Source organism: Rhinolophus sinicus, chromosome 16, assembly GCF_057876585.1.
Source record: "Rhinolophus sinicus isolate RSI-liver-muscle chromosome 16, RSI-T2T, whole genome shotgun sequence".
Taxonomy (NCBI): Eukaryota; Metazoa; Chordata; class Mammalia; order Chiroptera; family Rhinolophidae; genus Rhinolophus; species Rhinolophus sinicus.
This window is the reverse complement of record NC_142516.1, coordinates 47,584,257-47,600,078: the sequence shown is the minus strand read 5'-3', so window position 1 is coordinate 47,600,078 and position 15,822 is coordinate 47,584,257. Positions and strand designations below refer to the sequence as shown.

Here is a 15,822-nt window from a genome sequence, read left to right as displayed (position 1 = left end):
TGAGCTTGGGGAAATCCCCACTCAGGAGCCAGGACTGTGGCAACAGAAAGTTTTGGAATCGCCTTTGCTGCTATTTTGAGATGTGTGTTTATAAGAGAAAAGCCCTGTTTACACTTGGGCGGCCTGCCCCCTCCGTTGTCCTAGTTGCGTGCCCCCAGCAGCTCTGCCAATAGCTCCTGAAATAGAATCAGTGGCCACAAATCAAGCAGCCAGCTGTCCTGGTGCGGGGCTGTGGGAGGGGGAGGCTGGGAATTGATGTCACTGGGGGACGCCAACTTCGGAAGAGAAACTCATTGCTCTCCTGGAAGGAATGTTTCCAGACAGCAGTCTGAGGCTTGCAAAAAGAAATATTGTAGTATCTGGTCTTTTTGGGACAGGAAGTTTCTAGGATAAGTTTTGCAAATTAAGAAGTACTCGCTATTGCATGAGAGTCATAATAATCACCAGCATTTATTTCGGCACTTACTGTGTGCATTTTTCCTAAGCCCTGCAACGTGCATTTTCTCATGAGGATTGTCTTATTGGGACAGTATTATTATTATTATTTTTTTAAGGTTTTTATATTGCATTCTGGTCACGTGCTTTGCAATACTCAGTGGTTTCATTGTTTCCTTGTCCTAGAAAGTCCTTTTCGCCTTGTGTGCCTTGAATGCCCTGACCACCACCGTCTGCTTGGTGGCAGCCGCCCTTCGCTACCTCCAGATATTTGCAGCCAGAAGATCCTGCAGCGTAAGTCCGTGCGAGGTGGCTCCATGACTGTGTTTCTGCCGAGCCAGCCCAGGACCTGTCTGTGTGATCCATTGTTTTTCTCTTCCAGCCTTTGTAGTGAAGGCTGTTGACTAACGGAGGTGCTGTTTACTTAGGATGAATCCCAGATTTCGGCTGAAGAAGTGGAAGAACACGGACACATCCCAGACCCTGACGATTTCGTGCCGCCAGTGCCTCCCCCTTCCTATTTCGCCACATTTTACTCGTGCACACCCCGGATGAACCGCAGGTATCATTCCTAAGCTTCCCCCAACCCCGGTTCTATTTGGGATGCTGGGGTACTCTTGGACTTGAAGACTGAAGGGACTCCAGAACTCATAGCATGAGCTCTGACTTCTCTCTGAAATCTAGACATACTGAATTATTTTTTTAGGATTTTCTATTTCTCTCTCTCTCTCTCTCTCTCTCTCTCTCTCTCTCTCTCTCTCTGATAAACTGCATGAAACCAAAGAAAAGTCAAACCTTGACCTAAGGATATACTTTTTCAATTTCAATTAGCTTCCTAGGAAAAGTGACACCTAGTGAGATAACTGCTGTAATTTGACATGATTGAGAGCTGCTGTTGTCATGGAAACGTGCTCAGTTAGGCCAAATCGATGTTCATTATAACACCATCAGCAGGTCCCCAAATCATGAAATTCTTCCCAGCCATTAAAAAAAGATGAATTATTAATTACTTCTCTCGGGTCTAGAAAAATTAGACGCTACGCTTAGTTTCCTTTTCAAATTCTAGCTCAAAGCTTGATCATTGGTTTCTTAACTCTTAGGAATTATTACTTGTAGAATTGTTTTTCTGTAGAATGAAATGCTGCATGCCTTACTCTGATTCTTAGTGACTTCTAGAATTGTAACTCTGTTGAATAACCGCATTTATTCATTCAACAAACACTGTACTCAATCCGCTGCTTACTAGTCACTGTGCTGCGTTCTTGAGCTTCAAAATGAGTTAGACTCACCTTCTCCCCTTATCAAGGAGCTCCCAATGTAGGTCATTCAAAATGAATGTTGTTAGGATCACAGTAGTACTCAAAAGAGAGAGTTTGAGCACACAGAGGGCCACCTAACCTGGTGGGTGGGCTGCAGAGAGCGTGAAGGAAGAGCCAGCCAATCAAGGGTGGCTTCCTAGAGGAAGTGATCTTAAGCTGAATTTAGAGGATAAGCAAGCCTATGTTTAAGCTTCCAAAAAGCATCTCTACATTCTGCAGAAAGGCTAGTGTCTTTAGCTCGATATTCAGGAGGCCAGGAAGTTTTACTTTTTAATCCCGGAGGTACTGGTGGAGAGCCGTCAAACAGATTTGATGCCAAACTTGGGTTTTTTTGAAATCCATTTTTTAATGCTCAGGGCAGCCATATGTGACTTTGAAACAGGTCACAGCGGGAGCTACCACCAGGTGCTTTTCATGTTCTTTTCAGTGGGTCCTCTTTTTGACTTGTCCCTGTGAGTCATACCTAAACCCCATCTCCAGACTGTCCCCTTCTCACCGCCAAGGCCGAGGCAGAGGTTAAGATGCCCACGAAGCCAGAGGGATGGCAGCTGGCTGGGCAGGTGGGGCTGGGGCGGCCTGGGGGACATCGCAGCTTCCCTGTGGTTTAGGGAGTGAGTGGTATATGGAAATTTTAAAGTCTCAGGGGTCAGGACAGCTTCCCTAGTCTCTTAAGAAATGAGCCAAGAGTTACAGGGGCCAGAGAGACAGAGCAACAAAACCTATATTCTTTGTGTACACTAGGACACATTTGCTAAAATCTTAGCCCAGTCTCAGGCTGGGTACAGAGGGCACATGTGAGGACAGTAAAAATGCCTGTTATTTCCTGGTTGGGAAGAGAAATGCCCTCTTCAAGAGGAATTCCTTGGCCCCTGGAGGCTGTGGATGAGCCCTCGGTTGACCTAAGAGGAGGCAACAGACAGATTCAATTTCCTGCAGTAGCAGAAAGGGAAAGTGACTCATATGGGTTTAGAGGTCGTGCTGTCCAACAGAGCCCTGTAGATGGCCCCGACCTTCCCTTCTCCTCTCTGCTCCTCCACGGTCATGTTTAGCAGTGTGGGTGTTTCTGCTCTTGGAGGATCTGTATGCTTCCCTGGATTTGTCCTTCCCGGTCCTGAGACAGCCCGTGGCCAAATCCAGGTTGGAAGATAGACAAGTTTCTCTTCAAGAAGGGCATTACCATTCAGAATTTTCCAGAAGGAATCGGGGTGAGGTGGAGGCGGGAGGGTGTTAAAGCAAAACACCTTTGTGAGAAAGAAGACACTGCTTGTCCTAAAATATATACCTGGAGTGCTAGATCATATCTCCAAAGGGCAAACACTCTCCTTTTCTGAAGTTCTACCAATATCGGAGTGCAGCCCACTTTCCTTTTTAAAATGGCTAAATGTATTTACCTTTAGATACATCTTCCATCAAAGATAGTTTTAAGTTTCGCTGACTTTGCTAGAGTCTCAGTCTAAATCAACGTTGTAGACACTGGCTGTTTAACCCCAACTGGTAATTTTCTTTCTCGCAAGCAGGCAGGCAAAATATTAACGAATGTTTTCTTAAAATTTCTGCGAGTTATGTTAAATGTTTTCACGCAATCAAGGCTCCCCATTTCCTGTGAAGCATTATGACCTCTAAGAAGAGGTTTATTTATTTAACTTCTATAAATACAACCACTTCATGCAGTGGTATCTTCTTGAGAAAGGGTTCCTCAAGTTACCGTCATAAACAGAAGCTTTGTTGCAGTCAAGGCTTCTGTCCAAAGATGGGGTATCTATTTTGTGAATCGATTGGTAAGCACCGGAGCTGGCTGCACAACCTGTCTCCATAACTCTAGGGAGTCCCGCATTCTCAGAAGTTGGCTTGAGCCAGGAGTCAAAAAGGAGAGTCTCCCAACTATCTGGGGAATGTGGTCGTGGTTGTACCCTGGGAATGTTCCCCGCTGTAGCAAATTGAAGAGGGAGGAAGAGCCAGATTAATCGGGGCATTTCTGAAAGATGAAGACAACAAAACTCATCCATTTCCTTTCCTAACAAGCTTCAAAACCCACTGTCAAGTGGAGCCAGGCTGTGCTAGGGGTTCACCCCATGCTCAGCTGTTGGGCAGAGCACCCCTGCCTCGCTCCCCTCTCCAAGGCAGCAACTCTACCCCCATGTGCCCAGTAAAGGGCACGGCTTTTCTGGTACGTAGATGAAGATCACTCTTTGGTCCAGGGCATGGTAGTTGCTGCCATCACCCTTGGATGAGTTCTCAAGGCCTATTTGTAGCATCCAAGCAGAACAACATATTTTGCATGGTCTGTTTAGGTTTCCTGTTCATCTTTCAGTGCTCAGGAACCGCAACCAGGGAAGGTTTCCTAGAGACTTTGGGATGAACGTGGAAGAGCCCAGGCTCTGCTAGAATCTCTTAAAAGGGTGACCCTGGGTGGATCTCTTACCATTTCTGAGCCTCAGTTTCCTTATTCACCTGCATTGTTACGTGGCTGCGGAGAGGATTGTTAAGAGATCATGGGGAAAAAAAAAAAAATTTCCGAAAATAAAAGCTTAGACTATGCTCAACATTGTTAGTTGCCTGGTTTAAAATGTCCTTGGCATGTATCTTACTCTTAAGAAACATCTAGCCCTTAATCGTACCCCTACCTTACCAGGTAGCCATTTTCCTAAGACACTCATTCTTAATACACATCTGATCACCTTTCCCAGATATAACAGGGTTTTAGTTTCAGCCACCGTGATGCATTTCCGTTTGCGGTGGTCTCAATCGTGGTTGTGCATTGCAATCACCTGGGGGCACTGACAACCTACAGATACCTGGGGCCCATCACAGACAATTAGAGCAGAATTTCTAGAAGTGAGGCTAGGCCATCGGTAGTTTAGAAACCTTCCTAAGTGATTCTACTCTGTAGCTGAGGTTGACAGCCACAAGGAATCAGGAAACAACCTGCCAGGAGCTAGCAGACCCATTTCCCTCCATGGGTCCTTATTTACCCGAAGAGATAAAATAAGGAAAAGCTGCTGAATAGGAAAGAAACTTTCCTTCTGCATCAACTCCAACAGGATCTTTCATCAAAATGAGGCTTTCCTGGTCATTTTCATAACCACCATAGACACCATTTATTTTGCGTTCGATTTGGATAGTGTGTCCCTCCACCCCTGACCCACCAAGTTGTTGTTTTTTTGTCTTGATGAGATTCTGTAGTAGTTTAGGATCTAAAAATGGAAGGCTTTTCCTGTGAACTCTTGGCCCTAAGCCAGCCCTCTCTTCTCTGCGAACATACTGTATAGGCAATTACTGGTCTGGGAATATAAAACAAAGACCACCAGGGCTAACAAGCAAACAGGGATATTACCTTTCCCGGCAAGGGCACGGCAGTGAAGAGATGCTGGCAGAATTGGCAGAACGGGAGCAGTCAGGGTTTGTAAGTGCCAGAAGGATGGCTCATGAGGGTTGTGCTAATTAAGGATTAAAGACTCGCCCTCGGGAGGACAGAAGGAGTCCCTAGGTCTCATTGAGGAAAACAAGTCACCTTGTTCATTGCTCAGGGAAAGCGTCTTCAGTCAGGTCCAGGAAGGGCCTGGGATTCCTGGAGTTGCTTGGCGTTTAGTCTCTTTAAGTTTATGTCCATTTTTGCATTTCAAGAACAGATATTAATGGGGGGTGGCTGGTTACCTCAGTTGGTTAGAGTGCAGCGCTCTTAACAACAAGGTTGCCGGTTCTATCCCTGCATGGGCCGCTGTGAGCTGCGCCCTCCTCAACTAGATTGAAACAACTACTTCACTTGGAGCTGATGCGTCCTGGAGAAAACACACTTAAAATAAATAAAAAGTTTTAAAAAATTAAAGAAAAGAATCGATGTTAAACTTTGCTTTTTTTTTTTCCTTCATTTTCCTATATTCCGTGGCCTGAGTACAGGTTTTTTTTTTGTCTTCTGTGTATTTTTAAAAAATTGAGATATAATTGAAATAGAATACAATTTCAGGTGTACAGTATAATGATTTGCTATTTGTCTATATTGCAAAACGATCACCACAATAATTCTAGTTAATGTCCATCACCACACGTAGTTTAAAAGTTTTTCTTGTGGTGAGAACTTTTAAGATCTACTCTCTGAACAACTTTCAAAGATACAATACGTATTATTAACTAGAATCACCACGCTGTACATTACATCCCCAAGACTTATTTATTTTATAACTGGAAGTTCCATTAAAAGGTACAAACTTCCATGTATTGTTAACTATTGTTTTTCATTTTAAAATTTATTTATTTTCAATTACAGTTAACATTCAATATTATTTTATATTAATTTTAGGTGTATAGCATAGCAGTTAGACATTTATATAATTTAATAAGTGATTCCCTTCCTCCGATTAGTTCCCACCTGGCATTATACATAGTTATTATAATATTTTTGTCTACATTCTATGTGCTGTACTTTATATCCCCATGACTATTTCGTAACTACCAATTTGTACTTCTTAATCCCTTCACCTTTTACACGCAGCTCCCAACCCCCTCCCATCCAGCAACCATCAGTTTGTTCTCTGTGTCTGAGTCTGTTTCTGTTTTGTTTGTTCCTTTTGTTCTTTAGATTCCATATCTAAGTGAGATCATATGGCATTTATCTTTCTCTGTTCGACATATTTCACTTAGCATAATACCTTCCTGTAGTTTTAACTATTATTTTTAAATGTATGTTCTTTGTTACCTAGATAATGTGTGTGTGTGTGTAATTTTCTATGGACACTGGCAGAACATCTTGTGGGTTTTTTCCTTTTGATTTTGCTGTTTTGCTACCAAGGAACCCTCACCCACAGGACAAAAACCACAGTACCTGGCATGGAGCAAGCGCTCAGTGTTTGCTGAACGAGGACCTTTAGAAAGGGTCACTGTGTGTTTCCTCCTGCAGTCTGCTGCTTTGTCTCTGAGCTATGATATTATTTGCTTTACTTGATCAAATTTATTTATCCTTTCAAATATTTTTTAACAAGTAGTGAGTTCCTGCCGTGAATCAGACCGTAGGGACACCCAGGCAGAAACTTGTCACATATTAATGTAAGAAATAATTGAGTTTCCCTGAGTCCCTGGTTTTGTTTTGTTTTGTTGTTTTTCTTTCAGGTGAAATTCACATAACATGAAATGAAACATTTGAAAGTGTACAATTGAGTGGCATTGAGCCCATTCACAATATGGTACAATCATCATCTCCATCTAGTTCTAAAGCATTTTCATCACCTCCAAGGAGATCCCGTACCATTAAGTGGTCACTCCCCATGACCCCAGCCCTTGGCAACCACTAATCTGCTTTTAGTCCCTTATGGATCCTTGTTTCCTGTTTGCCTAGTGGGTTTAAAAGGAATGATGATATTGCCTTTTATACATTGTCACTTGCCGAAGGATAACCTTGTAGCGGCAAAGACCACCACGCAGGAGCTACTTATGTCAGACGGCCAGGCCCTAGACGCGCTTCCTGATGCCTGCATGCTTTTCCTAGGATGGTTGGCCCCGACATCATTCCACTGCCGCATATCTATGGAGCACGAATCAAAGGTGTGGAAGTCTTCTGTCCTCTGGACCCCCCGCCTCCCTATGAAGCTGTGGTGAACCAGGTGGATCAGGAGCAGGTACTGTCCATAGAGGTCCTCTCTGGTATGTTGACCACAAGTAGGACAAGCACAGAAAGCAGAGGGAGACTGTGCCTCGCCGATCTTGTTAAGTTCCCCGAGTCCAGGTGATGCTCGAGTTGTATATCAACAAATAGCCCTCTTTTTCCTGTGATGCAGGGACCGTCATTCCGAATCCCAGAAGGATCAGAAGCTGCCACGAGCTCTTCAGAACCGATGTGCATGGCAGTGACTCAAGGTAATAAACCCATTATCGCTGCCCACACTTGTGATTCAGTAAATTAAAACATGACAAAATAATGATCTGTATGATAGTTTGTTGGAGGTCAGATATTCTTGGAGCAAATGATTCAAGTAACAGCCTTTCCAGGTGTCAAAATACTAGCACCTTTGAGGGCGTATAAGTGGGAGTTAACATGTGAACAGAAACACAGATGTCCTTAGAGTCTTTTATGAATAACCAGCCAATTCTCAGGGTTTTTATTTTCTCCTGGGAAACTGAGATGCGCTCTTTTGAAGGGAAAAAAAGCATTTCATTTATCGCAGGCTGATTTGCTGTGAGGTTGTGCTATTATTTATGACCTAGGACCCAGGTCATCCTGCCTTAACGTGTAGTGATTTCTTATTTCCAGTCCTGCATTAAAGACTAGAGTCAGTTTATATTTATCCTTGTAGCTTAAGGGAACGTTGTTACAGCTTTCTCTCTTTGAGCAGATTTTACGTGGCCCACAGAGTTGTCCACGAGCACAAATTTGCACATGGTGTTAAATAATGGATCAACTTTTAGCTCTTTTAGACAGATAATTTTTCAGCAGTGTGACTTAGAACTGGGTTTCTGTTCTGTTTACCTTCCATCTTACACAGAATTATGCAGCAGTGTTGTTTCCTAAGTGTGTTTGTAATTCTTCCATTTCTTAAAAAAAAGTTTCCCAGACCACAGTTCAGGCTCACAAATGGCGTGATTTTCTTTTCCTGAGCAGAACGTACGTATCCAGTTCTGGAGTGGTTTTACTGATTCATTTAGTGGTCACTGGCTCTTTAACTTGGCTTTCTGGGAGTTTCACAGCCCGGCCCGCTGATACCTCCTCTGCCTGCACTTTGTTTGCAGCCTGCAGGGGTTACCTGCCACCCAGTCTTGCTTATACTGAATGGTCAGAAGCTATAAGATGGCGAGGAGCTTTCTAATCCTGAAGCTGTGCCAGCGGGCTTCACTGGAGAAGATGCTAAGCACCTTTAGAAGAAAACCTAACATTTTGGCAGGGCTTCTTTATTTTGTCCTTGGATTTAAAAGTGTTTGTTTGTTTTAGGTCTGGAGGGGCAGCATTTCCCATCGTGTTGGGATATAAAAACCTACTGGGCCAGCAGCCTAAGCAAATGTTGTTAACTGCATTACCCTCGCCCCGGGCAGATTTGGGCTCACAGGTGTTTCCTGCCTGACATTTGGGAGGCTGCATCTGGGGCAATAATTTTTGTTTCTCCTCTTAAAAAAAAAAAAAAAAATCAGGTGGGGACATTCCTAACACACCTGGAGAAGAAAGCGCATCCATTTCAACACCCAGCTCAAACCTGCCGCATCCCGTGAGAAGCTGGAGAGCCCTGCAGCCCCTGAGGACAAGATCCAAGAGCGACCCCGTGCTCCATCATTCCGCGGAGAGAGGTGAGGTCGCGCCCCAAGCTTCCGGCAGGTGTCAGGTGAGAGCGGGTGGCTCTGCTCACCCCAGGCCCTGTCGTGCAGGTTCAAGAGATATCTCAAAGGAGGTGAACAGGTCTTGGGAACATCAGATATTCGACATACATATTAGGGATATACATCTGTCATGTCTTTTAAGGCTGGTAGGCTTTCTTTCTCTTTTTAAGTCATTTTCATCAAAAGTATTTGGTCGCACATGATACTGTGGCAGGTACGCCATGAACAAAATAAGGCAAACCTAGGTTTCATTTCTAGATGCTCGCAATCCTGTGGGGATAAACATTCCCTCTCCAGGAAAAAGTCAAAGGGATGTATTTTTTTTAATCCCCTCTTCTATAATTTAATATTATAATAGTTACCTTTTTACTCTGCATGAGTAAGTTGAATTGTTTAAGTCTGACCTTGTTTTAAGAACTTTGGATGGAGTGAAACTCACACTCCCTTGCCTTCCCTCGCTGTTTTGAGTTTGTCTATGTGCAGATGTTTTTTGAATTAATGAAAAATTCTTTTTAATTTAAAAAATTTAAAATAACATTGCACCTTTTTTTCCCCTAAGTATATGAATTCCTGAACATCTCCAAATATGCCTTCATTGTAGAAAATTATAAAATATAAAGGAAACAAAGGAAGAAAACCGGAAACCTGTAATCCTACCAGCACCGGCTTCTTTCGGTGACCTGTTCTCACAGGTGGCCTATGCTCTCCTCACGCTCTCCACAGACAATATTCTCACCTGGCTCTCTCTGGGAGCCTGTGTCGCCCGTTAAAACAGCCCAGTTCCATCCCTCTGACAGCCTGTGTTGTTTGCCGCAGCTCTGGACTGACCGTGTGGGAGCCAGAGAGAACCCTCCTCTTGTCTCTACTGTGGCTTCTGAGTGGGGAGGAGTCCCACCACCTGGGACTGAGCGACCTCTGCAACCCCAGCGGGCTGGCAGCCTGGCCCCTCACCTCCCAGGCCCTTCTGCACTGCGGGTCTCTGCCCTCCCTGGCAAGTGGAGGACGCGAGCTGGCCACCTGCCAGCTTCACCAGGAACTTTGCTGTCTGCACAGCTTAGACAGATCTTTCCAGAACCCCTTTCCAGTCCACAGTGCGGCAGGGGCGAGGAGGACCCGTGTTTACCTGTTGGAGCCCTCCGTTGTGGAGGGGACCAAGTTGCCTTCAAGTGACTGAGTGTGCAGTCCTGCCACTGTCCTCACAGATGAGTGTCTGTAGGGAATGTTCCTGGAAGATTCCGGCTCTCTGTGATATGCCCATGGCCGCCTAGGAGGACCGCTGCCAACCCTTGATTAGAGATCCTCAAGCCTACCTTTCTTCAGAGGAAAAGGATGCTCCCCTTCCTCCACGTTGTCCCCTCCCCCCACTTCCTTTCTTCCCTGAATATCTCAATCCCTGCTTATCAGGCCCGCGCAGCCTGAGGGCTCCAGTGTCCTGTACACTGAAGGCTGCTGGCTGGCTTATGAACATGGGGAGACCAGGCTCCAGTTTCCCTTCACCCACTCGACAGTGTAGAAATATTCTGCCCTTCCTTGTGCCCTTGCTGAGTAGGTAGTTGTGGAAATTAGAGCCTGAGGTGGATTTCCCAGGCCTGCTGTTGACTTCCGGAATGATGTGTCGTTTTCCTGCACCTAGACTGCTCTTTCTGTAATAGTCACCCGTAGAGCTGCTGCACAGCCGTGGTGTGAGCACTGATAATATAAGTCAGCACAGTGCCCCTGACGATGTTAGGACAAAGGTACAGTCAAGACAGACATTCCATCCACCCCACAAGTCTCGTCTCTCCTCAGTCCTTCTCTTTAAGTGGCTCCTTCATCCTCCCCCCTTGGAATGTTCCTTCATCGGTCAACTTGTTTTGGTTTTTGTTTCTGTCTGCTTGCCCCATCCATCCCCATGTATTGGTCATCATCCCGTGAAACTGATTGATGCCCCATTATGGTTTGCCTTCTGGATGCTCTTCTCTATCCTCTGTCTTTACCTTGGGGGGTTGTGTTTTATGTGGCGCAATAAACTATCCTGGGGACACGTCCTATTGGAACTACACTTCAGGAAATAAGCTTTTGTCCTAGTGGTTGGTTTTGGTTTCCTTTTCCTTTTGCAAAATGAAAAGCAAGATGTGCATGGCCGTCGGCATTTGTCACGAGCTTTCCACGCTGAGTTCAGTGATGTGTGTGGTTTCAGATGCAGGCGTGGGGTTCACAGGGGCATGGCCAATGGGTACGTGTTGTTTGTCTTTGCCCACAGCCGCCCCTGTGCTCAGCTGTGAAGCTGCAACTCAGACGGAGGGAAGACCGGATCTGGCTGCTATGACCTTGAGGAGGGGTTTGAGACCCAGAGCTTCGCGATGCAGACCCCGGTCTTTAATAGATTACAGATCTTACATAGACACCAAGCTGCTGGTGGCGAGGTTCCTGGAGCAGTCCTCCTGCAGTATGACCCCGGACATCCATGAACTTGTAGAAAACATTAAATCTGTTTTGAAGTCTGATGAGGAGCACATGGAGGAAGCCATCACAAGTGCCAGTTTCCTAGAACAGGTAGTTTTATTTTTAATATCTGCTGTGAGTCAGATCACTCATTTCCATTCCAGCCGACGTGGCTTCTCCAATTTCCTGTCCAAGGCACAGTAAGTTCATGGTCACTGTATCCAGGGAAATGTGGTTAGGAGGTCTGTGAAGGGAGAGACAGGAAGCTAGAGCACTTTCTTTTCAGGTGGGGTGACTTTTCCACAGAGTTCTTGGCACAGAGGAAGACAAACCCACTTTTTCCAGGGTGTGGAAGCATGCCTGAAAACAAAAAAGTGGGTGTCGCTTGGAGGTAAAATCCAGAGGTATGGGCCGTGTGGCTCTCACGCAGCATTTGATTGCCTATCTTGAAAGTTTCCCTTGATACGGCATGTTTTTTTCAGCCCTTTGACAATGATAGACATACATGAATTTTCATATTGGCAAGATTCTGGGAGCTGTTCAAATTCCCATGAAATGTTTAGCAAGATACCTAAGCTAAAGGAAAGGAATAAACACCTTTTCCTTTTCATAGGTTAAAAAGTACAAGCAATCCCCTAAACAGAAACCACCAGGGAAAAGAAACACTTGGGCATGTAAATGGTCCACCTACATGTCAGGTGTCTCATCTTTAATGCGAAGGGTTGAACGAGGTGGTCTCTACACCTGTATTTCTGAATGAAGGGAATTTCCTTCTGATAAGAACTGGCGATGGGTCCCAGCTTTAATTAACCACCTTTTTAAAAAAGCAGTCACCTTTGAGGCGTTTGTTCCATTGTTCCATGTATGTGGGCTGCCTGTGGAAGACATCCATGCACAATGGTACCTGGCTGTACCTGTGTGCATTAAAGTGCCCGACAAATAATGCCTGAGTTGAATTGGGCTGATTCTCAGGGTCATTACCAACTATAGGACGCTAGGTAAATTTTTAGGCAGATTGAATAAATCCCCCGTCACTTCCTTTTTGTTGCCCCTTTTCATCTGTTGGCCTCTTCATACAGAGGCCAGAAGCCAAATTCTCTCCCAGCCCCTCAGGGGATCCAGGAGAGCAGAAGAACGATTTGATTACTCGCATGAAGATGTATGTGAACTGTGGACACTCTCGTGGTCTGCCTCCTAACAGCGGTCGGCCAGTATGGGGTCAGGCTCCAGTTAGTAGCTGGTGCAGGGGAGACATTTACAACCTGGTGTCCCTCGTCTGCTCCAGATGTCATTCCCTGCCTCATACCCTCTGTCCATCCCCGATACCTGCTAAACAGGAGCAAGTATTTGGAGTCACTTCTCAAAGGCTTCCAAGCTCTGGTGAGGTAAGAGCCGGAGCATCTGCCAAACAGTTGGTCTGGACCTTCTGCAAAGTCTTTTGTTCACTGGAAAATCGCTCTGGGGAAGAAGAACAAGCACTTAGAGTCCAAAAGACGCTATCGCTACAAATATTTGCTGGACCTTTGTGCACAGACTGGATAAAAGTTGAGGTACTGGGATTGTGGCAATCGCCTTAGCTCATCCGCTGAAGCCTTGCAGGACTGGAGCCCCACGGTGATGGCTCAGAATGCCACACCTTCCTCAGACAGAAGGAGGCAGGGGCAGGGGAAGAGGAACTTTTATTGCTCACTCTACCCAGATTTGGCACATTTTCACTTTCTATTACTAGAATGCATTTTTAGATCCATTTTGATTTTACCAATATCAAAACCATGGGTCTGAACATACACATAAGAACAGTTGACATCTATGAAAGTTGGAATTGTCTTCTTAGTCAGGAAACAAGGACAGGCCTTAGGACAAATAATAATAGAATGTTAGCAAATCTAATGTCACGTCTCTTTGGGGGATTAACCTTTTAATGACCTTAAAATCTCAGAATGGTACAAACTAAACAAAAGGTCATCCCAAAGATCATTCTATGATGTTGGTGATAATAAAGCACCTGGGTTTTCCCCAAGGTGCTAACAGATTAGGTCATATAGACGTGACTGTGCAATTTAAAATATGTGTATGACCTGGACAGTTCTCATCAATCTCAATTGGATGAGGAGTTTCCCTTATTTTTGCCATTTTTATAAAGTAAGTGATATCATGATATATTTAAAGTTATGTATGTGGCACATTGCAAAAATAGATCTACCGTGTTTCCCCGAAAATAAGACCTAACCGGAAAATAAGCCCTAGCATGATTTTTCAGGATGACATCCCCTGAACATAAGCCCTAATGCGTCTTTTGGAGCAAACATTAATATAAGACCCGGTCTTATTTTCGGGGAAACACAGTAGCAGTGGAACCATTCTTAAGAGATTCTACAAATAAATCGGCCTAGTTGTGATGTTGTTTATTGTGTTGTTTATTGAAGGGTTATTAGGTCAGTTGGGAGCATCATTGGATTGGCTCACATTTTATAAACTTATTACCTGGTCACAATACCAAACCAATGGTTATCAAATTTTCAAGTATATCGGTATCACCTGGGTTCTTGTTAAAAGTACAGATACTTGAGCCCCACTCCAGACTCACGTGTCAGAATTGGTGTGGGAGCAGATGGGAATCCACGTTTCTGACAGGCTCCCTTCCCCTCCTGTAATGTGCAGACCCCAGTGAGAATCACTGGCTCAGACCACAGGGAAAGTGGAAAAAAGGTGATGAGGAGAATGTTAAATAGAAAGCAAGACCTGGCAATAGATGAGTCAGTGAAGTGAGGCAGGTCTACCGTTGAAACCATAGGAAATTTGGGGAATTTGTTAGGAACATTAGAAAAGAGGCAATGTGTTAAGAATCTCTCTGGAATTTTGAATGGGTTCCCCTTTGGGGAAAAAAACAAACAAACAAACAAACAAAAAACAGCCTTTTTTCTTTCTCAAGGCAACTAAACATTACATGGATGGATATAGGAGGCAGATCCCAGGACCACATCTGGTGAAGCTTAACCCCTTCCTCCCTGTTTATTCTCCCAAAGATAATGGCCCCATTGCAGCCCAGCACTTCCGGGGCCCGCTTGCTACCCTCGCGGAGACAGCCTGGCCTGTTGCACCTGCGGAGCTGCGGAGACCTGAGCACCTTCGTGGCGGCAGGGAGGCCCCGAGCCGAGAGGAGGCCCCGGCGCGTGGAGGCTGAGCGGCCACACAGCCTCATTGGTGTCGTCAGAGAGACAGTCCTGTGAAAAGGAGGGGCCCGACCCCTGCAATGACCTGAGGAGCAGGCAAGAAGGAAGACGGCACCTGGGAGGCAGCAGGCCACTGGCGCGGACGGGAAGGATCCCCTTTCTCACCGTGTAGTTTCCGGGCTGGCGGTTGGGGTCCCCCTCTGGGAACTCTTCAAAAAGGAGGGCACTTCAGACGACATTTCGTTCCTGTTCTTTGGCTCCCCTTTCTGCTGACCGAGGTGTTCAAGGGGGAACGAGCAAGTTCTTCCCAGATGGTCTGGTTTTGGGGTGCATCCAGCTGGAGGCTGTGAAGGCATCCTCTCCTTCCTCTGCCAGGTCCCCTGCCCTGGTGTGGGCAGACCTGGGGCTGATGAGGCGTGGCCCCTCACCCGTCGTGCGTGACTCTCTTCCTCGTGGAATTCTCTGTCACTGGAAGGACAGATCTGCTGCACTGCTATTGATAGCTCCCCGCGGCCTTGCGCTCGGTGAGGAGGAATTGGCATGGAAGCAGGATGGATGATTCACCTTGATGTTCTGAAATCGTCCAGCCTCATCTTAGGTCACCCTGAAATCACACTCTCTTTAGGAAAAACAGGAAACGTTTTCAGTGACAAGTTGTAATCAGAGACATTCAGGGAGCGTATTCTTGTGGATTCCCTTTATTTATGCTTGCAAAACTAGAGAAGGCTAAGGCAGAACTGAGAATAAAAATGTTTACTTTGGATCTCTGGGCTTGGTGTGCAACATTTGTGTGCGCGGAGGTGGCCACGCCTTACTTGTCTGAGGGTTTGGAACTTGGAGCAGCGGTGGTCCGGTTTGGGCAGAACCACTTTAATCTCCGTGGCTTCCGATTCCCATGGATAACAACGTGTCCCTCATTCATTCAGCAGGTGCCTGGCTCAGTGCCTTCATGTTGCTGCTTGCTAGTGGAGCCATGAGCGATAAGTCAGTGAAGACAGCACATTGGGGATTGGTGCTAAGAAGGAAGGAGGCAGTTGGAGAAGTCTCTGGAGGAAATGACATTTAAAGTGGACTTTGAGGGATAGGGAATGGTGTTTTAGGCAGAGGGGATGGATGGCCAATACAAGGCTCTCCAGCACTCGAGGCTGCTGTGAAAGGAGCCCTGAACGAGAGGA

At 45.6% G+C, this 15,822-nt stretch overlaps 1 protein-coding gene across 3 annotated transcripts in view; it reads left to right on the top strand.

The window, feature by feature from the left end:
• Window positions 1–15,410, top strand: part of ENTREP1 (endosomal transmembrane epsin interactor 1) — a 60,703-nt gene extending 45,293 nt beyond the window's left edge. For 2 of the 3 annotated variants that reach the window (XM_074330533.2, XM_074330530.2), the window contains 7 exons: window positions 622–729; window positions 864–997; window positions 7,234–7,363; window positions 7,523–7,601; window positions 8,868–9,020; window positions 11,293–11,585; window positions 14,407–15,410. In XM_074330533.2, coding sequence (XP_074186634.2) covers window positions 622–729; window positions 864–997; window positions 7,234–7,363; window positions 7,523–7,601; window positions 8,868–9,020; window positions 11,293–11,585; window positions 14,407–14,658 — 1,149 coding nt within the window. In that variant the 3' untranslated portion in view covers window positions 14,659–15,410. The remainder of the gene's footprint in view (window positions 1–621; window positions 730–863; window positions 998–7,233; window positions 7,364–7,522; window positions 7,602–8,867; window positions 9,021–11,292; window positions 11,586–14,406) is intronic. The other variant, XM_074330531.2, reaches the window with a different exon arrangement.
• Window positions 15,411–15,822: the final 412 nt, after the last annotated feature.